This window comes from Parasteatoda tepidariorum, chromosome 4, assembly GCF_982258835.1.
Source record: "Parasteatoda tepidariorum strain Cologne lab strain chromosome 4, Ptep-v5.0, whole genome shotgun sequence".
Lineage (NCBI taxonomy): Eukaryota > Metazoa > Arthropoda > Arachnida > Araneae > Theridiidae > Parasteatoda > Parasteatoda tepidariorum.
In genome coordinates, this window is record NC_141758.1 from 56,874,586 (window position 1) to 56,896,663 (window position 22,078).

General features: G+C 30.8%; 1 protein-coding gene across 2 annotated transcripts in view; it reads left to right on the plus strand.

Annotated features, from left to right (window-relative positions):
* LOC107440994 (equilibrative nucleobase transporter 1) overlaps positions 1 to 22,078 on the plus strand; it is a 104,953-nt gene that overhangs the window by 79,457 nt on the left and 3,418 nt on the right. For both annotated transcript variants that reach the window (XM_016054115.5, XM_016054114.4), the window contains exons 8-11: positions 2,811 to 2,867; positions 16,878 to 17,048; positions 18,752 to 18,862; positions 20,813 to 21,017. In XM_016054115.5, the coding sequence (XP_015909601.1) occupies positions 2,811 to 2,867; positions 16,878 to 17,048; positions 18,752 to 18,862; positions 20,813 to 21,017 (544 nt within the window). The remainder of the gene's footprint in view (positions 1 to 2,810; positions 2,868 to 16,877; positions 17,049 to 18,751; positions 18,863 to 20,812; positions 21,018 to 22,078) is intronic.

Genomic DNA, 22,078 nt, shown 5'->3' on the forward strand with positions numbered 1-22,078 from the left:
TATAAGATCAACAACCAAATTTCAACTGTTTTTGGGTTACAAAAAAAAAAACAGTGGCGAGGATGCTAAGACAAAGGGTGCCAAATTGGCGCGGTATTTCTGAAATATTGAACAACAGTCTTTTATTTTAAAATTATGGGTTCCATTTATGACTGAGGGTTTTGCAAGCGTCATTTAAAAGTGAGAATCCTTAATTTTTCCGTTACAGTGATAACGTTTTTGTTTCTTTTTTAAATGCATTTCATGTAAGGTTATTTCTTAGATTTATTCACATTTGTTAAATTAGATTGTCTCGGGGATATTTTCCATGTTCATAAATCTTCCATTTTTCAGTAAGGTAATTAACAACTACAATGTTTAAATCAAATATTTTGCAAAATCTGAACTCCTTTTTAAAGCTAAAATTATTTCAGCCTATAAATTGTTAGGTTTTAGGTAGGTTACCACAGTTGCAATTTAAATAGTTTTAAACTCAAATGGGCTTCTACGTACCACTAATGATGCATGAGTACAACCCGTAAAAAAACTTCGAAATTAGGCAATAAAAGATAATTCGTTTTTCATTTATCTATTACTATTTTCAAATTATCTTTTGAATGCAAACGAATTTCCATTCTTATGTTTAAATTAACTTTAATGCATTTCACTACAAACCAATAACTTATTTTAAAGACTTTCATATTTAATTTTGTTATAAAACGCATGCTAATTAGTACGGCAAATTGGTAAAATAATTGAAGGAAACCCTCCTTTAATGATAGAAGTATAAAACTTGGTGTAAAGAGCGCCAACAAAAAAATTGAGACCACCCTGAATAACTTTTGATCAAATGATCGGATTTTAACGTTCCAGGACTCAATCTTAATGTCTCAAGGGGGTGACTTCAAATTTGCTAATTAATAAGCGCAGACGATATTTAAAGTTGCGAAATCAGGCACAAAAACGTACTTTCCCTGATTAAACATGCCTTTTTTTTCTTGACAGACTAACATTTCTGACCCCCGAAATATAGGGGGCTGCCGCAATCTGAGAAATATGGTCCAAATAGTTTGGTAAGAAGACCGCTCCAAAAATTGGAGCCCTTAATGCTCGTTTTGCTCTTTGCGTATTTCACCATATCTCGGAAACTTTTTAAGCAAATTGAAAATAATTTACACGCAATTATAAAATTCGTTTAGCCAAAGATTATTTTAAAGAATGCAATCCGATCAATCCCTATAAATTCTGATCATCTTAAAGAATGTAATTTCATATAACAAAATGCAAATTTTGAGCGAAATCGGTCGAATCGTTCTTGAGAAATCTAATTTCTCAGGAAAGCCTTTCTGGAAAGTTTATATTTGCTGTTTTTAATGTTTTTCGCCGATATTGAATGATATCCATTAAAACTATGACGAGAATCTCTTAATTAGTGCACGAAATGTTTATATTTTCATTTATATGGGTAATTAGGGGGCTGGACGCATGTTCGCTTCGCTCATCAACTCACAAAAAAGGTTAACAAAAATTTTCGTTTCATAATGGTAGACTGTTACATTGAAAATAAAAAAGAATTCATTCGAAATATCTCAAAATTTATAAAATTATATTCAATTACAGGTTTTATTGGGAAACGGGATAACTAATACGCCATCTTTTCTAGCAACTGCTCTTATCATGTAATAAAAAAATAAAAAAACACTTTTTCGTCAAAATAATATTATATAAATAGATTATGACAACTTTGACCTGTTGCGTCACAGAAAAGTAATATCTGACCCTGGTCAGTGTCAACAAGTTACTGACTCCTGAATGCGTCGTAGTGCAACTTTTTTTCCAGGTAAAACTAAAAAAGAAATAAAAAGATAATTGCTCACCAGAATAGCAATAGAGCAAAAATGAAACTAGATTTTAAATTCCTTATTGCTCTGGGGAAAATGAGAAACATTTTATTCTACAAAGTAAATCTTATGCTTCATTTATTGTAATAGAGATAGAATATTCTGTTATACTTTGAATTTGAACCTACAAGTATAAAAAAACTTAACTCTTGATTTTTCTTTGCAATCAGAATGTTACAAACTTTAACCCGTTGGGTTATTAGTGTTCTTTGGGAATTATAAATTTTGAATGAAATATCTACAATTGCTGAGTTTTTCAATAAAATAAATGAAATAATCGTCAAGAATATAATATTTTTATAAATACAATTCATTCAAATTAAGGCTATGAAATTATAACTATTACATTCAAAATTGCTTTATAATAGCAATATTATTATAAGAAATGTTTTGTTTCAGAATTGAAAAAAAGCTAATGTTAAAATAAAATGCTAATGTTAAATGAAGTCAAATAATTGAGGTTTACGGCGAATTCTCTCCAGTATTTTGCACTTATCAGTAGATAACAGAATTACTTAAATTTGGTAAAATTGTATTATAGTAAATAATATTTTTACAGTTAATGTTACACCGTTGGAAATTTTGGAGAGCGAAATACCGTGTTAACTTTAAAACGGTCCCAAGTTGAACCATATTATCGTTCAAACTGAATACTATTAAACTTGATTACATGTTGCTAAAGTTAAACTTAAACGATAGCATGGTTCAATTTAATAGCTTATTTAGGCTTGCAGCAGATATCTTTTTTAAAGTACGGTTTCTATGGGTTAACGTTGGACCAATTTTTCTAAGAATTCAGTTGAACCAATTTTTCTTAGAGTTCAGTTGAACCAATTTTTCTAAGAGTTCAGTTGAACCAATTTTTCTAAGAGTTCAGTTGAACCAATTTTCTGAAAGTTTGATTTCTCATTAATTTCCTTAATTTTTCAGGAATTCAACAAAAATCTACGAAATTTGAATCAAATATTCATAGAGCCAAGGAAATAGGTAAGTTTATTTGATTGTAAACTTTAAACGATAATCGTATTAAGACATAAATTTATTTATAAGCATTTGGCATTTTTATTTATTTCAACAAAATTACCAGCCTTTAACAGAAATACTTTTAATAGAAATTGTTAAATTTTAGGTCTCACTTAAAATAAGAGTTTTTCTAAATTAAATGCAATGAAATGTGTTTTTCAAGGAACGAGTCATCTTACTATGTTTTAATCATTTTCAAGCTGGCATCCAAATTTAATTCTTCTAATTTTGACAATCAAATCTAATTCTGCTAATTCTGGAATTCAAATCTATTTTTTCTAAATCTAGTATTCAAATCTGATTCTCCTAATTCTTGTTATAATCTTCGAATTCTGATATCATAACTCATTTAAACGAAAATCTTATTGATAAAAATTGCTACACTTTATGTCTCCATTAAAATAACAGCTTTGGAAATTAAATGTAATGAAATATGTATTAAGAGCAAGTTATCCCCCTATGTTTTAATCATTATCAAACTGGTATTCAGATTTAATTCTTCTAATTTTGGCATTCAAATCTAATTCTTGTAATTCCAGTATTCAAATCTATTTTTTCTAAATCTAGTATTCAAATCTGATTCTTCTAATTCTGGTCATAATCTTGGAATTCTGATACTTTTATTATTTATTTATACAAAACTATTATTAATAAAAATTGTTACACTTTTGGTTTCTGTTTAAGTAACCTTTCTGCCCTTAAAATCAAATTAAATATGTTTCTCAGAAAGCGAGTCCTCCAGCTTACACAGTAATACCAATAATCTAATACTGTTGCATACATTGTACTCCAGTACAATGTTATCATAGAAAATGGTGCCTTAGAAAAGTGGTATCAATTTATGAAAGGTGATTTAAAAGTTTCTGACAGTTCAGATTTAGTAACCCAGTCAGTGAAAATCATTTTAAGCACTCAAGCAATCATCCTACTGCTTTACCAGCTTGAATATAACCATCTGATAATTTTTTTTTCTTTTCGCTATTTGAAGAAGTTAAAAACTACCTGTTAAACTTCTTCGTCCGACAGACTTTTCAACACTCATCAAATTAAATTTTTTTCAAGAACAGTTGATTATTTAATAATTACATCATCATCATCATCATAGTTGACCAGACAGCCCAATGTGAGCCAATGCCTTCCTCTGAAGATTTCTCCATGACGACTTCCGATTTATCTTTGATCTCCAATTCTTTTCATCAATTGTAGTTGATCATTTATTTCCTTGCGATTAACAAATTAACAAAATGTTCTTAGATAAATTTATAATAACTAAATAACGTGGAAAATATAGACTTTTAAGAAAAAAACACCGATGAATTTGATGCAATTAAGGAAGTATGTCTCTGGATCGGAAAAATGCTCGAGCCTTCAAATTTTCGGAAAAAAATAGTAAAAATCTCAATTTGTAATTGAAATTGTGATTAAATTTTTACATTACAAAGGTGTTTCAGGGGATAGAGCTCTCGTCTCCCAATAAGGGGACTCGGGTTTGATCCCAGCGATAGCTGGTCGATTAGAACTCCGTGCCTGGCTCGCACCGATTACAGTGCTGATGTAAAATGTCCCCAGTGGTAGACGGATCATGGGTTACAGTCCCCTTGCCGTCAGGCTTACCGTGAGAGGTTTTCTTCTCCATGTAACGCAAATGCGGGCTAGTTCCATCAAAAAGTCCTCCCCGAAGGCAATATAAAATTAAAAAAAACGACAATATAAAATATACAAAGCAATATAAAAATAAAAAGGGGCTGGATAGCGCAGTTGGTTTGTCGTCGGCCTTCTAAGCCCAAGTCTGCGGGTTCAATCACCGGCCCAGACACCGGATTTTCGGGATGCAGAAAATCCTCAGCGGCCATGTCGTATGATTATGCGGCATGTAAAAGATCCCTGGAGTGCCTTATTGGCTCTTGGCATTTCCGACAAAATTAAATTATTAGTGCACTTTAGCATTCAAATAGAGTCTCGGTGCTACGATCTAGTGCGGCAGAAACTAGACGTCCAAATTAACATAACCAACGGTATCTCACCCATTGTGGTGGTCCTGAAAGAGTGGATACCACCTCTGGAGAACGCACTAGGTCAGCTCATCGGGAAGACCGATTGTGCAGCTCATTGGAAATAAAAAAAAATAAAGAAATAAAAAATATATAAAGATAAAAAAATAAACTTCACTTATGCACTGCGAAGCCTATATTTTCTGGGCAACAGTATTTTATACAATAGTCATATTTCCAAATGATGCTATTCACCTAACAGTTGAGATGTCACTTTTTTCTTAAAATGTATGAAATCTCAATGTATAAAAAATGAAATCTCAATTTTTAGGAGAAAATTTGACAGAGTATTAACATACAAAGGACACTTTATAGAAATTAACTTAAATAACCGTTCAATACAGCAAATAACTCATACGTTTTCTAAAAATTTCAAACTTAATATCATCGTAATCTTCATGAAAATGTGTATATTGAGTTGACCTATTCCTTACACTGTAACCTTGACCTTGCTACTCAATTCTATTTAAATGTCGCTAACGTTTCTCATTCAAGGTTTTTATTACCATTTTCGAACCTGACAAAAACAGCCTTCTTTTCCTCAGTGCATAATTACCGATACAGGTGCGCGGATTTTCCGAGAACTATAAAAGTTATCTAGTTTTTTTTTATTATTATAATTTATTTAATTAAGTTACTATACATTAAATGAATCAATGACTAATGAACCGAATTTGAAGGTGCCTTTAGTACGAAAAAAAAATCCAGTTGAGCTCTTAAAGATAGTTTTCTCAGCAATGAAACACGATTTTTCTTTCCTTGCAGGCATATTAGGGATTGTTTAAGGCATAAATTCGTTAAGGGAGCATTTGGAGATCGTTTAATGTATAAAGTTATTTTTAACGGATCCTTCAAAGCATTTGAGGAATAGTTTAAGACATAAATTAGTTTTTAAGAAATATTTCAAAGCATTTGAGGAATAGTTTAAGACATAAATTAATTTTTAAGAGATATTTCAAAGCATTTCAATGATCGTTTAAGGCATAAATTCACTTTTTATGGATCCTTCAAAGCATTAATTCACTGAATGAATTGATACAATTGTAATTCTACCTTAAAAAACATTGATTTACTTACTGAATTTATAAATCACATATTATAAAGCAATTTATTTTTAAATATGAATAAAACATGAGAAAAAATACGCGCTAGGTAGATAATCACTGACTGTTGATTTATTTGAAATAAAAACTAGTATTATCAAGTCACTAACTATTATTTAAACATAATAGGAAGCTCTGCTCCCCAACCTTGTGGTGACCTCACATTCAACTTTTTTATTGTCTTAAAATTTGAAATTTTTGCACAAAAACAAAGATCTATTTGTTTATAAAATATATGATCATTACAATGTTGTGTAAGAACATTTTATTGCTATTTTAGCAGTCAAAAAATGAACGATTACTCAGATTTAAGACTAAAATACTGTAATATTAAAAAAAATATTTAAAAATAAATAATACAGACAATGGGACATAATAAGAAATAAGAAATGAGAAGTAGTTTTACTTGTTAACAATATATGACTAAACTGGAAACTTTTTTTTTAATCATTATTAACTCTTTTTATATTTTTAAAAATTTCAATATAAATGTTCAGATTTATAACTGAAAACATTTAATCTAACCCTCTCTCTCTCTCTCATTTTTTTTTTCATTTTATTCATTTTTTTGACGTCAATTCAAGCGTAAGCTTGTAAATGAAAATAACCAGAGAGAGAGAAAAAAAAATTTCTACAACCAAGTGATAAACAATCGTTATTTGAAACAAAAAAAGTGAAAAAATGTATCTAAAATTTGTTGTAATTTTCAATCAAATTAGACTTTAGAAAAAAAAAATTCGCGTTAACTTTTAATAAAGGAAAATGGCCTTTTTAGTACAACAAAGTTCAACTCTGTAGTTGCATTTCAGCGAGCAGTAGGGCAGAATGCACGGTATAGTTTACTACAAGTTTAACAGTTAAATTTTTAACTGTTAAATTTAGTTAAACAAGTTTAACAAGCAAATTTTCTACAACCAGTGATAAATAATCGTTATTTGAAACAAAAAAAAGTGAAAAAAGTATCTAAAATTTGTTGTAATTTTCAATCAAATTAGACTTTAGAAGAAAAAAAATTCGCGTTAACTTTTAATAAAGGAAAATGGCCTTTATTAAAAGTTAACGCGAACTTTGTTGTACTAAAAAGTACAACAAAGTTCAACTTTGTAGTTGCATTTCAGCGAGCAGTAGGGCAGAATGCACGGTATAGTTTACTACAAGTTTAACAGTTAAATTTTTAACTGTTAAATTTAGTTAAACAAGTTTAACAAGCAAATTTTCTACAACCGGTGATAAATAATCGTTATTTGAAACAAAAAAAAGTGAAAAAATCGCTAAAAAAAGTATCTAAAATTTGCTGTAATTTTCGATCAACTCAGAATTTAGAAAGAAAAAAAATTCGCGTTAACTTTTAATAAAGGAAAATGGCCTTTTTAGTACAACAAAGTTCAACTCTGTAGTTGCATTTCAGCGAGTAGTAGGGCAAGAATGCACGGTGTAGTTTACTGCAAGTTTAACAGTTAATAATTCTAATACAAACTAATAAGCGAATTTAATTTTTTTATTACATCCCTTTTACATTTGTTAACTCTCCTTCGTAATTTCCAGTTTCTAAATCTTAGTTTTTCAGCTGCGAAACAGAATGTAACGTAGTGCAAGAAAAGTGAGAAAAAAGCATAAAAAGCTATTAAATTGTGACAATTTTCAAACAAATTGGAATTTCAGAAGAAAAAAAAGTCCCATTGAATTCATAAACGAAAATCGTAGTTACTCCTGCTGCCAGCAGAGCTACCCGCAAGGTACTTTTTACTAAAACTCACGAATTTCATGATCAGTCATGAATTTACACAGTAATACAAACTAAAGAGTTAATTTGAACACCCAAAACAGCAGCGGCACTTACCGTTTTTCAAAACAGTGCGATAAAATCTTCTTCAAACTCCCTTTTAATAATTTAAAAAAAACTCAAATATAATCCAAAATCATCAGTATATGTTGTTTTTAATTTAAAGTTAAAACTATTATTTTTCTGTTCGTTTATCACTAAAATTTAAATTAATAGTTTTAAATAATAACTCAAAACTTTTGCTTTTTCTCTTACAAAAAGTCTCTTTTTTAATTTCTGAATTATTGTACATTTCAAAAATTCACTATGTTATGTACTTTAAATATTATTAAATTTTGATACAAAATTTACAATTTAAAAAAAAAGAAAGAAAGAACGAATTTATAAGAATTAGTAGCTTTTTTCAATGATCTGCCGTTAGACTATTGAGTTCTTGTTAAATATCATAATAGTTAGATAAGCAAAACACTTAAAACAGCGTTTCTCAGAAGAAGAAAGACTTAAAAATTAATAAAAAGAAAAATTGAATGGGGACATAGAATAGAAAAATTAGAATCCAGTTAAACTTATTCTGGCAAAAACAAAAATACATATTTTATCAGACGATCGACCAATCGTCTGATAGTCAAGTCAAGTACTAAAATTCTAAAGCAGCGAAGTATTTTTTTATTTCATTATCAAACATAAAACGTAGTAATAAATTTTTGGCTTTTTGTTATTATTGCTGTTGTCGTCGTCTCTCTCAAAAAAATATCGACAAATCGAAACGATCGTTTGTTAGCATTTCTAGTTATTAAATTTAAAGCCTTGGTTTTTCATTTAATAAGTTTTCAATCTGATAAATAGCTTTAAATTGTTAAACACTATTTTTGTTTTATTTTGAGTCAATTTTATAATAGATAATTATCTCTTTCAAAGCTTGCATATGCTCTTTAAATAGCTTTCGGTGCCTGGACAGTGCAAGGTCTATCTTTTCACTGTCCGTATTTGACATTTAATAGCATTTAATTATCTTATTAAAAAGAACTTCTCAATTCCAAGTATTTTAAATCTAATTAAAGTGATATTTATGAAATATTTGAGAAATTTTATATGTTGAAAAAAATATTTTCTCGCAATATTTAAAAAACTGTAAGGGGCGCTGACGTCGCCGCTGTTAAGGGTGTTTAGCTTACTGTTAGAATTTTGTTTTGCTAGCAAAACTATGAGAATTAGAAACTTGAAATTACTAGGATGCGTCGAAAAATGTACAGGGAGTATAATGGAACAAAAAAAAATTAACATTTGATGATTATTTAAAAATTATTTGATGTGAAATGCTTAGAAAAAATATCATACTAGGCCCTGGAATGAAATTACATAATCGAAATTTGGTAAGCTGAACAGGCCATATTTGTTTATGAACTTAACTCTTAGAACACTTTGTATACGAACCTATTTTTTTTTATTTATTATTATTTCAATTTTTTCCACAGTTGTTGAAATTTTAAGTGCTGTTTTTGCGTTAAATTACATTTTGCTTCACTGAATAAAATCTATAACACATAGAAACTTGAAATTACGAAGGCGTGTAGAAAAAAAATACAAGAATAAAAAAAAAAGGTACGACAATTAATTCTGGAATTATTAAATGTTCGAGAAATATTAACTGTTAATATTATCGGTACGAGAATTATTAACTGTTAATATTATCGGTACGAGAATTATTAACTGTTAATCTGTTCGAACTTGAAATTACGAAGGCGTGGAGAAAAAAAAATACAGGAATTAAAAAAATTAAGGCACGACAATTAGTTTGAGAATTATTAAATGTCCAAGAATTATTAACTGCTAATATTATCTGTACGAAAATTATTAACTGTTAATCTGTTCGTGAACTGTTAACTGCTAATATTAATTCTTCGAGAATTGTTAACTGGGAGAGCCATTATTATTTGTGATCTTAACTCGTATGTCACTACGAAATTTTTGTTCGAAAGTTATCGCAAATTTAAATACTTTTTTGTGATTCGACAGCTTTTTTTGCTTTAAGTATTGACTATTTTATAGTTGTAGAATTGTTATTTTTTCACGAGATCTTTATTTCTTTATTTTATAAACTTGAGCTAACTGTCAATCTAAAATAGCAACAAAAAAAAAAAAAAAAACAAAAAAAAAAACAGAGAGAGAGAGAGATAAATATTGTTAGATATAAGTCGTAACATTTATAGTGAAATTTTTAAAGATTAAAAAACTTAATAATGAGTGATGAAAACTGTTCCCAATTCCGTAATTGAATTGATATAAATCTCGTCAGCGAGTATTTATTTCCTCCTATTGAGTCACATTATCTGTATTTTTTTAAGTTAATTTTCTTTTCAATACTGATGATTATGTTTCAAACCTAGGTAATCGTCTACTTCGTTACGATTAGCATAGTAACTAAATGTTTTTACATAAAGCTACAATAATTGTGTATTTTGAAAACAAAATGTTCTACATTTTTTGGGGAAATTGACGTTGCAGGAAAGAAAACAATGATGAATGAGAAGCAATTGAAGAGAATGGCAGATGGAGCCACCTAGTTTTATTAAATTTATGAACAAAAGAAAATTTTTCATTTATCTACCTTATAATTCAGTTTTAAACAAAATTGTTAATACTACGAAATAAATAAAAACGTCTCGCGCATACTTTGTCTTAGCCCTGCTGAACACAACATTTCCAACGTGCTTTATCCATAGGAGTCTAACAGATATATAATGTATCAATTAGTCATCTTCGATGTTTTAAAATCTTTCTCAATGTCCGCAAGTCATCTGATGTTCCCGTTTTTTAATGCCATCTGGCTAATATTGAAATGGATTGTAATCCTCTGACCTATCCCTATGCTTTAACCCAAATACTAATTATTGGTTGCTTCATCATAAATATATGTAATGTGTTTGACCAAAGTTGGTTCATGATTTTTAATACTGTGTTGATTATTGAATACTATCAATGCAAGGAAGTACAAACCGGAATAGCCTGGTTCGTAGGACGTTGGGTTCGTTTTCGTGCAAACGTGAGTTCGAATCCCGCCGACCGAAAAATCCCCGTGTATTAAATGGTGACTGATACACAGTAAATCTGCCGGGGTCACAAAGTCCTAAAAGTTTCCATAACAAATAAATGCCTCTGGGGGTACTGAATTGTAGGTTGATCGTTCTCTGGTTCAGGTCAAAATTACGATCTGTGGATGAATGAATGGAATGTGATTGGATCCTCCCTATAAAGCGGGCTGTATATGTGGCTGAAGTCGTATTCTTAGCTATAGATGGCACCACTGAAAATAAAAAACGCCCCCTCTGCCTTAAAAATTCGCTTGATTTCAAGCAGGCTAGCTGGTGTTAGCAAGTGGTGTAAGTAACAACAACAAAAGAAACACTTCATAAATCATGTCTCATACTCTTAAATGTCACACTTCTGACAAAAATGTCAAAATTACAGACAATAACATGTTTAAATTAATTAAAAGAATAAATTAAAATTAAATTTTCAAAAATAATCGGAGTATGCATGAAGTTTTTCTCTTTTTAAAGACGCGCAACTTGTCATTTAAGGGAAAAAGCCATGTGTTCGAATCGACTTAAGCTGTCATAAGTCACGGTCAAATAACCGTACTACGTGAAGTGAATGCATGATTTAACTTCTAGAAGAGAAAACCGTAAAAACGCTCGAATTATTTAACTGTCAACAAATTCATTGGAAGATTTAATCGGTAACTTAAGCCTCGTTGTATCACACCAAACGATGCAGTAAGTTTAGTATGGAAGGAAGGTTGGAAATTATGTAACCTTATGCCAACGAACTTCAATGTTATGAATCATTGCATGTCTAACGATGAAAATGATATTTTACGCCCGGAAAAGAGCTGATCAATGAAGTGAAAAAAATTAAATTTTGATTAACAGAAAAATAAATAAATAATCATAAATATAATTGATTTGTATTATTTTTTTTTTAATTTTTCCACTCGATCTCAGCTAGTTCTGATTACTCCGGAATAGATATTTCTGAAGAAAAAAGAAATCTAAGTTGTTCTAATCCAGTCTTAGGAATAGAGATTTCTGAAGAAGAAAAAAAGTTCCAGAAATAGTTCTAATCTAGTTTTACAAATCGACATTTTTGGGAGAAAAAAAAGTATCAGAAATTTTTTCCATTCTAGTTTTTGGAATAGACATTGCTTAAAAAAAGTACCTGAAATATCTTAAATTCTGTTTTGGGAATAAACAGTTCTGAACAAAAGGTCCTAGAAATTATTCCAATCTACTTCTTTTCATCTGCGATTCTGTCAATATTCTTTATTATTCTGTGTTCTGAAATGCTCGTTTTTTCTCGTGATGTTTACTTTCTTAAGTAGGTGCTCAATCCCCTGATATCTACACGATTTTCAATCTTTCTCAGCTATAATGATAGAAGATAAAACGTAACGTTGATAAAAAAAAAAATTTCTCATATTCAATAAAAGCTTTTCATAATTTCGCTTTAAAATGAATATATTCGAAAATCAGGATTTTTTTTAAGTTGCATTAGAATAGAATATTAATAATTAGTACAAATTTACAATTTTTACCCTCTGACGCAGATGGGACACCTTTAATTTTTATTATAGATATTTTGGAAATTTTAAATATAAAAAAAACTATCTAATAGTTACTGAAAAATCTGTTAAAATTTCAGAATTATATTTGTACTTAAATATAAAATCCGAAAAAGAAATTTTCAAAAATTTATCAATAATTGATTGTTTAAATTACATAAATTTCAATGATGAATAACTGTTTCTCTTCTTTCTAAATAACTGGAAATTTGAAAAATTGTTCGGAAGTGAGCCTCGTTTAAAAAAATTTTATATTTAACGCAGAAAAAGACACCCGTATTTAATGCTGTATTTCGTAACTATAAATTATTAAAATGCTAGATGTAATATTTTTCACTTATTTTGACTTAAATTAATTACAAAATAATAAAAACGTAGGCTTAATAAAAATTCTGCTTCAAAGTTTTGAAATAACTTTTTCTGAGCACAGTCTCATGCTCACAGCTAAAAACAATTAATAAACTCAATCGCGGAATGGAATGATGTTAGTTTGGCGTACTTCATTTCGGTCGTTTAGATAGTACCCTATGAGAAATTATGCAACCTCTGAGTCAGTTCTTCGCCCTCGAATCATTAAGATAGCATCTTAAGACGAGAAGACCCAATCTTTATTTCAAAAGTTATTAATATATGTGCATAGTTTTACTATTAGTGTTATTTAAATCCTTCTGAAGTCTAGATCAGGGGTTTCCAACTTACATGAGGCCGGGGGCCATAATTAAAAACACAAATCAAATGGCGGGCCGCAACTTTATCAAAATTTTACGTACAACTCTTTTATGTTTGAAGGAACATTAAATATTACTGTCAGATTTTTACCAAGTTGTACAAAACAAAAGTATTGAATTACAAATTAAAATAAGAAATAGATTTTTCAAAATATTTAATTGCATATTAAAAAATTCGGGCTACAATAACTTTAATGTGCACCCCTGTATTAAACAATTAATGTGCAACAGATATCTAATTGTTAAGATATAAAGCTTTAAAAAGGTTGGTATTAAAACTTACATAGTAGCACACATAATGTTCAATGACAAAATTGAGGTTTGTCTACTGCAACCACCAGAGAATAGATAGTTAGATTTTAAATTTTAAATCTACAAATGTGTGTGTAAATATTTTCGTCCAAAATGAGTGGTTTCAAAAAATTAAATCGGAGAATTTCATCGAGAAAAATTCTGATGCGCACATGCTAAATTATATTCACAAAATACAAAAAAAAAAATGAAATAAAAAAGAGCAACATACACGATTATTTTTGTATTTGAATAAATATTTTCTTGAATGCAAAATTTGAGAAATAATTTTTTTTGCACCGTTGGTATGACAAATTTCATAGAAACGAAGAAATTAGGTTTTTATTAACGAGAAAAGTATTTTAAACCCATATAGATTTTTTACGAAAATTGTCCACAAAAAAGGACAACTAATACATTTTATTTCGCGGGCCACAAAAAAAGGCTTCGCAGGCCGGATGCGGCCCCCGGGCCACCAGCTGGAAACCACTGGTCCAGATAATGAATAACCCTGTATAATAGTGTAGAATGTGTTATGCAGTTCGGCTAATTTCTTTATTTCTTGTAAATTTGTTAGATTTTTAAAAATGGCTAAAACACGTTATGACAACAACCGTCTAAAACTTGCTTTAACAAACAAGCAATGAATGAGAAAAAGTTTCAATCCTAAAAAATGAAAAAACCGGATTGTTTTTGAACGTTTCACTATGAAAGACCCCCGACGATAATGTTAGCTTAAATTGTACTCTATTTTCAGAAACAGCGTTAATCTGTCTTTTGATGTATTGATATATTCACGCCCCATGTAACAGTTGGTCAAACACGTGTTTTTTACAAACTCTGTAATTATGACTTTGACCTTGGTTGTCCATCAGCTATGCAATGTATCGTAAAAGCGGTATTACTTTCTATTGTAAAAGGACATTAAACAGTTTTGTATTCGTTTAAAAAATAATACAGCCTGGGAAATTACAAGGTGAAAAAACTTATATTAAGACACAAAATAATGCGATAACAGGAGAAACACAATGAATAAATATGTTTTTTCCATCTCTCTGTTACTTTTTTTTCTTTTTTTTATCATTTCAATATTTCATTAAAGTGATTGATATACATGAATAAGAAACATTTATCAACGGTTTGGTACAAAAGGAAATATTTAATTTTCAGTTTTTAAACATTTTAAGAAAATATTTAGGTCTGTTACTTTACTGTTACTTTTGAAACTGTAGCAACATGTTCCTTTTCAAAAATGGAAGAAAAAAAAGTATGGTAGTCAAGTTTCAAAAATTTCCGAACATTCAGTTTTACACCCATCTTTGTCAATCAAAAATTGTAATTTGTATAGGAATTTGAAAATTTTTTTATTGTTTTGCAACAAAAAGAAAAATACAAGCTTTAAACATTTAAAAAAAATAATTAAATTTGGTTGTTGTTGTTCATTTAGGCCGCACTAGAGCTGCACAATGGGCTATTGGCGAAACATCCCTGAGGATGATCCGAAGACATGCCATCACAATTTTGATCCTCTGCAGGGGGATGGCACCCCCGCTTCGGTAGCCCGACGACCTGCACGCGAAGTCGAGCACTTTACGGTAGAACAGTTTAACGAGGACCAATATAATTAAATCTGGAATTCTGGTTCTAATAATATTCTTAAATTCTAATAATTATTCTAATAATAATTATTCTTAAAGCTATATCATCCAGCAGTGGATTAATAGCTAAGACACGATTCCCAGCTTATTACCGAAGTCAAGCATTAGTAGCTGCGGTCAGTGTGCGGGTGAGTAAATACTTTGGTCTGCCTACAAAAGGAACAGAGGGTGTTCGGTATCGGTAGTCGTTAAACTGTTTTACCGTGAAATGCTCGACTTCGGGAGCAGGTTATCGAGCTACCGAAGCCGATTACAGAGGATCAAAATTGTGATGGTATGTCTTCGGATCATCCTCAGGGATGTTTCCGTCCCAAACCGTCGTAAATGAGCCGTGGTAGCTCAGGGGATAGAACGTTCGCCTTCTAGTGAGGTGAACCAGGTTCGAATCCCAGAGATGACTGATCGATGCAAATTCCGCACCCGGCTCACACCGACCACAGTGCTGACGTAAAATATCTTCAATGGAAGACGGGTCATAGGTTAGAGTCCCCTTGCAGTCGGGGTAACGGGTGTAGGCTTTCCTCTCCATGTAAAGCAAATGCGGATTTGTTCCATCAAAAAGTTTTAAACGAAAACAAATTTCTCCCTATACTTGACCCAAGAGTTCCTTTGTCTTCTGGATTGAGTTCAAAATTACAAGGCTATGGAGTAGAACATTGGTAGCAGTAAACTCTAAATTGGGACGAATGTTCAACGATGGTTGTAAAATAAAAATCTAAAAAAAAATCGTCGCTAATAGCCCACACTGCTGTGTAACGCAAATGCAGGTTAGTTCCATCAAAAGCAGCCTAAGCAACGGCCCGCATGGTGCTTTTTTGTACAAGTTTTACAAATTATCATCGAACTAATTGTCAAATGATAAGTTATTTGTTTCATCGTACTCCCTGTACATTTTCAACTCACCTGTGTGATCTCAAGCTTCTAAGTTTTATTGCAACGTAACAAAATTTAACATTATGTTGAACACCCAAAACAGTGGCGTCAGCCCTCCTTTACGAGTTTTTAATACATAGAAAATCCTTTTAACTTCTTAACTATTTATCCTATCGAATAGGGTTTAATCACATTCAATTTAGAGTTTTTATTCAAAAAAGTCGGTTCAACTTGGTGAGCGCAATGTGTGAATGGTAAGAAACGTTGGCAGGCTATCACTTGTCAGAAACAGTAAATTTTACTAAAACTAAATTTCATTAATTACTTAAACATATTAGCTTGCTTATTATTTAACTGTCTGAATATCCGTGTTTCCTATGATGTAAAAAACTTCGCTAAAAATCAACGAATCAGTATTAATTCGAATTATAACGAATCGGAATCAGTAGTAAACGAATCAGGCTACGTAATCACGCACAAAACTAAAAATTATACACCGACACAATTAAAAAAGTCCGAGAATTATTATTATTTTTTGCCATTTCGTGAAACTTTACATTACTAGATTTAGGTGATTATAGTGTTAGCTTAAAATGTCTTAATTGATATTCCCCATACCCGTATATTCTATAACTGCCTGTATTTCATCCACCCGTATATTCTGTAACTGCCCGTATTTCATCTACCCGTATATTCTGTAACTGCCCGTATTTCATCTACCCGTATATTCAGTAACTGCCCGTATTTCATCTACCCGTATATTCTATAACTGCTCTTCCATCTCTATTCTCTACTATGTAATGATTGGAGAATGGAAATTGCTTTTCAGTTGCATAATTTTATTTAATTAGTAATATTTTTTTCAGATAAACAGGTCTCTGTTGATTCAACAAAATCCGTACCACTTCGTGAGTCTTTATTTTCCGTCTCCTATTTGTTGCACCAGTATTGGTTTTGTTGGTTGTTGCTCTACACTATCATTTATGTTGGAACTCTCCATCTATGGTCTGAAAGGATTACGACTGATCGAGATGAAGGTTTGAAGCATTCTTTCATTTGTACATTGTATTTTATATTCATAAGCAATTGAATACAAATTGCGACAGGGAATCAGACGAATTAACAACAGCTCTTGTTTTGGTAGAGCTAGAATGAGGAGAACGATTCTATACCACTATCTTAAACAAACATTTAAAAAGCTTTTTAATTACGATGGAGCAATGGACAGGAATAGGATGTACTTATACTTAAGAGTGTATTTTATAAAAATGGTGCGTGATGGTTCAGCGTTAGATCTTGAAAAGATATTGCTATAGGGTGCTGCAGAGGTGCTAACTTGTTCAGGCCAGCTGATAAATATTTACGAGTGATAGTCTTTTATTGTATGATTCTTGGTTTCGTATATTCGATTTATAGAGTTTTTACTCATCACTACTTCTGAATAATTCTTCAAAGGCTTATGAATACGCCACTTTGCTACAGTTAATCCGTGTCGAGACTTTCAAAAAGTTGGCAAAATTAACCAAGCATCTGTAAATTTTAGTTTGCAGTTCTCTATTGTTTTTTATAATATTTTGTCGATTTCGGAGCTGCTGGCATCTTTGGCTAATGTTACCAAAAGACTTGCCCAGCGCATACGGAAAAAGATTATACGCTCTTTTATTTAAGTATGAAAGCTAGATGCTTTTATGTTTACTATGTATTCTTGTATATTTAAAGCACTTTAAACTAATCATTCACTTTTTATAATACTTTTGAAATTCCAGATTCAGTAAGGCACCTTGTAGCATTTATTTCATTTAAACTATTCCTTTTGTAATTTAAGGAAATAGTTTTCCCCACAAATTATTATTAACAACAGTATTTAGAAACTAGTTACCCCTGTGGAAATAATTAAGAGCTAGGATTCTGTTAGGAAACGAGACCACAAGATGTTACAGGTATGTGAGCCACCTAGTTTAAACCACTCGCTGAAGCTTAAAAACAATCAAATTGATGATAATTTTGGCTTTTGAAAACTGTTCTAATACGTCTTAGATTCTTTATAACGTTCAAATCAGGATGATTTTGCAGACTATTCAAGATGTAATAGAATGTGTTACATTCATAAAACAAGTCATTCTGCCAGTCCAATGATTTTTATTGAAAAAATATGATTATCAACAACATACTTATTATAGAGATACTGACTAAACGGCAACACTTGATCATACGAAATTTAAAAAAAAAAAAAAAGCGGTTCACGTTAGTGGCCATCTCAGTAAACGGTCCAAATCCAAAATAAAAATAATAATTAACACATCAAACCAGCAGACTTTTTTCTGTTGTGCACTTGAAAAAAGAACGTCAGTGTTTTTCGACAGATTTCGAGAAACGTGGCTCGACAATGACAACTATTTCTTTTCCATTGCCAATACTATGAACGCTAAAATGCAATTTCGAAAAACAGACTGAATAAAACTTTCTTTAAATTTTTTTTCGCAATAAGTAGCTTATCATACAAAAATACCAAACATATAAAAATCTCAATTGTGAATTTTTTTTCACTTCCGCTGACTTTTTTCTATTACGCCATAGTTTTGTCCCTGGCTTGCTATGATTTCTCTGAGTGACTAACATTTGCCCGAAGAGCTTACCATAGTATATGGTTACCATGGAGTATTATGTTTTATGAGTGCCTTGAACATAAATAGTACTTTATGTTATTCTATGACTGAAAACTCTTCTATATTTCATGTAGATGCATTCTTTTCGGAATTATATGGCCTCTTTCAAGTGACTGGTTTGTTTTTGGCTCCAATTGGCGGCATTTTCATGGATTGGAGCATAAGGAGGGTAACTAAAAAAAGCAGTAATGATTCACTTTTTTTCTTTCATATTTTGAGAATATCTATCTTATCATAAATGTATTATTATTGCTACTTACTGTTATACAGTGTGTTCCGAAATAACCACCTTTAAATATATTTTTTTAGAATCCTAGTCCAAAAATGAATTTAAAGAAATATACGCATTAGATGCCTCAAATTTTCAAGTAAAAATAGAAAAAACAAAAACACCTTCGAAATCTGTCGAATGTGCTTGAGGAAGAAAGGGATGGAAAACATCAAAAACAGTTTGATTGCCTGGTGAAAATTTGAAATGTTCATTATAATCGCCTCTCTTTTTTTTCCGGCAATCAAATAGGTTTTGATGTTTTCAATTTTATCATCCTAAGCAGTAATCTGTGATATTTCGATGAAGTTTTTAGCTTTTTTCTAACTAAAAAATGAATTTGAAACAGCTAATGTGTGTACTTTTTCACTCCATTTTTGAGAAGCCGTAAAAAAAACTGTATAGTTAGGGAAGCTATGGCGAAATTCCAGTATAAGTCTATAACTATAATAAAATTATTTCAAGTTTAAGAAAAAGTAAAAAGCGATGCAATGAAACTCTAATAAATGAGTGACAGTCGATCAATTTTAAATTAAAAATCAATTTTTCTACCGAACTGATTAACAAAATCTGGTGAAAAATAGAAAATACAAATTACTTATGATTATATACTTATATGATTGTGATTATATACCAATATACTTATTATTGTTGCCTAAGCTCCCTTCTCGATCTCGGGTGAGGCTTTTTATGATAAAATATCATTCAACAATGAAATTTTCCTCACAGTAAACTCCTTCCTTCACAGTAAACATTCGTTAGATCAGAATAACGCTTGATAGTTTTTAGAACTTCTACGAATTTTTTCCAAGCATATACAGCAATAAAATTATACATTTAAAAATTTTAAGTTTACTTTTAATATTATTTAAACTGATGAAAACCGATTTGGATATTTCTAAAAAGCAGTCTTAACGTAAATTGAACGAAAGCAAGCAAAAAGCGGATTCCGTATACGAAAGCGTATTTATCAAAAATCCAAAAAAGTCTAATAGTAAAACAACCTTTCAAAAAATTTTAATTGCAGAATTGTAAATATTACCATCGTTGAACAGCCGACCCAATTTTTTGATTTACGATTACTAATGTTCAACTCCGTAGACTTGTAATTTTAAACCAATCCAGAAGACAAGGAAACTCTTGGATGAGTACTCCCGGAGGTATAGATTTATTATGGGAACATGGAGGACTTTGTGACTCGACAGATTTAACGTGCATCAGTCACCATTTTACTACACGGAGAGTCTTCGGTCAGCAGGGATCGAACCAACGACCTCTTGAACATGGGCCCAGTGCCCTACCAACCAGGCCATCCCGGCCTAAATAGGTACTTTAATACCTTTTTTTAAAAAAAAATGACAATCTGATTGACACTCGTCATTCAAGTATCAGCAGGGCAGATTTATTGGCCACTCTTTCAAGGGCACCATATAAGGTAGGCCAAAGTTGCTCCTACAGTAAGGACAGATAGTTCAGAGAATGAAAGAACATCCGTAATTCGAACCCAGGAACTTTCGAATGTGAGGTTAGCTCCCTGGCCACTACACATCCAGCCGAGGTACTTAAATACTGTGCATTTAGATCTCTTAAAATTTACGTTTATTATTATTTCAACTGATGAATACCGATTTAGATAATTCTAAAAAGCAATCTTAACGTACTTGGAATACTTAAATTCACAATGCCACCATGTCGTAGATTTAGAAATAATGAATTTTCTTAGAAATTAGATACTTAACATCGATGACAGTGCTTTGCTTTAAAATAAGTCTTTATTACACTAAATATGTTTTTCTAGAAAATTCTAACATGACGGTTTCATTCAGATCAAAAAGAATCCATTAAAAAAAAAAGGTTTTTATTTTAGAAGATGACAATCCGGATTCAGCGACAACCATGTTAAGCGTGATACGCTCATGCTTTTGGCCCATGTTCTTAACGACAATGTTGGAAGTGATTGCTCAAATCTGCAAGTTCTTCAATGAAAGGATTGCAATATATGTTTCTATAGTTGCAGTTACTTTACTAAGAGCTTTCTTTCTATCAATTGGAACTGCTTATTTGCGAATACGGTAAGTAGAATTTTAAGGTTTTGCATATTTTGTTGATATCAAAAATTTTATATTTGAGTTTCGTTTTGTAATTGGAACAACATTCGGTATAGATATATGTCATAGGTGAATTGAAAAATCCAGCTCTTTACAGAGAGCCAACGTCAATTTGTAATACGTCAAGCGAATAGAGAAAAAAATCTTCAATATTTTCCAGTCAGACCGACATTTTTAGGCCTATTGCAATGAGCCTAGATACCTTTAGAAACATTAAAAAGTATATCATCCAAATCTCAGTTAAACTGATTTATTTTACCTCGAAAGGTTAAAGCGTGTTGTTAAGAACCTTATAAAACATTAATTGAAACAAATCGAGCAAAATAACGGCTTGTTAAAACGGATTAAAATAAAAAGAATAAATTAAAAGTAAAACATGCATACTTCCCAATTTAAAGTCCCGGCATAAGAGCAAACTCACTGCAATAATCGAAAAGTAAATTCAGGCTGATTGAATAATTTTTCGAAAATTTTTTAATCAGTTGCATGGTACTTGGTCCAACATCAGAAATGGTTGACTTTTCTCTCAACTTGACGGTACAAATTTCAATTGAATAAGAACATAAGCAGGGGTCTGTCCAAACATTTTGTGAAAGGTCCGGTTTTCGTGAAATTGTGAAAAAATTACTCACATTCTCTCAACCAGGGTCCGGTAATAGCAAAAAACTTTTTCAAGGAGTTTTTAAAATTGTAAATAGACGCAAAATTATGCTCGGGACTGTAAAATTTTAATTAAAAAAATTAAGTTCTCATTCTAAATTAGAGATGAAACATACAAATATTTGGTATTTAGCCTATACTGCTGAACGCAGAATATTCATTTCGTACGAATTATGGAAGAAGCGTCTGCCGAAGACAAAACTTAATTCGTTTACATCCATCTTTCTTGTTTTCTGCCCTGGGAAGGGTTTATTCGATTAATAAAACAATAATGAAGATAAACAAATTTGTGAAGGGTCCGATTAAAAGAAAATCATTTTGTGAAGGGTCCGTTTTTAACTTAAAATATTTTGTGAAGGGTCCGT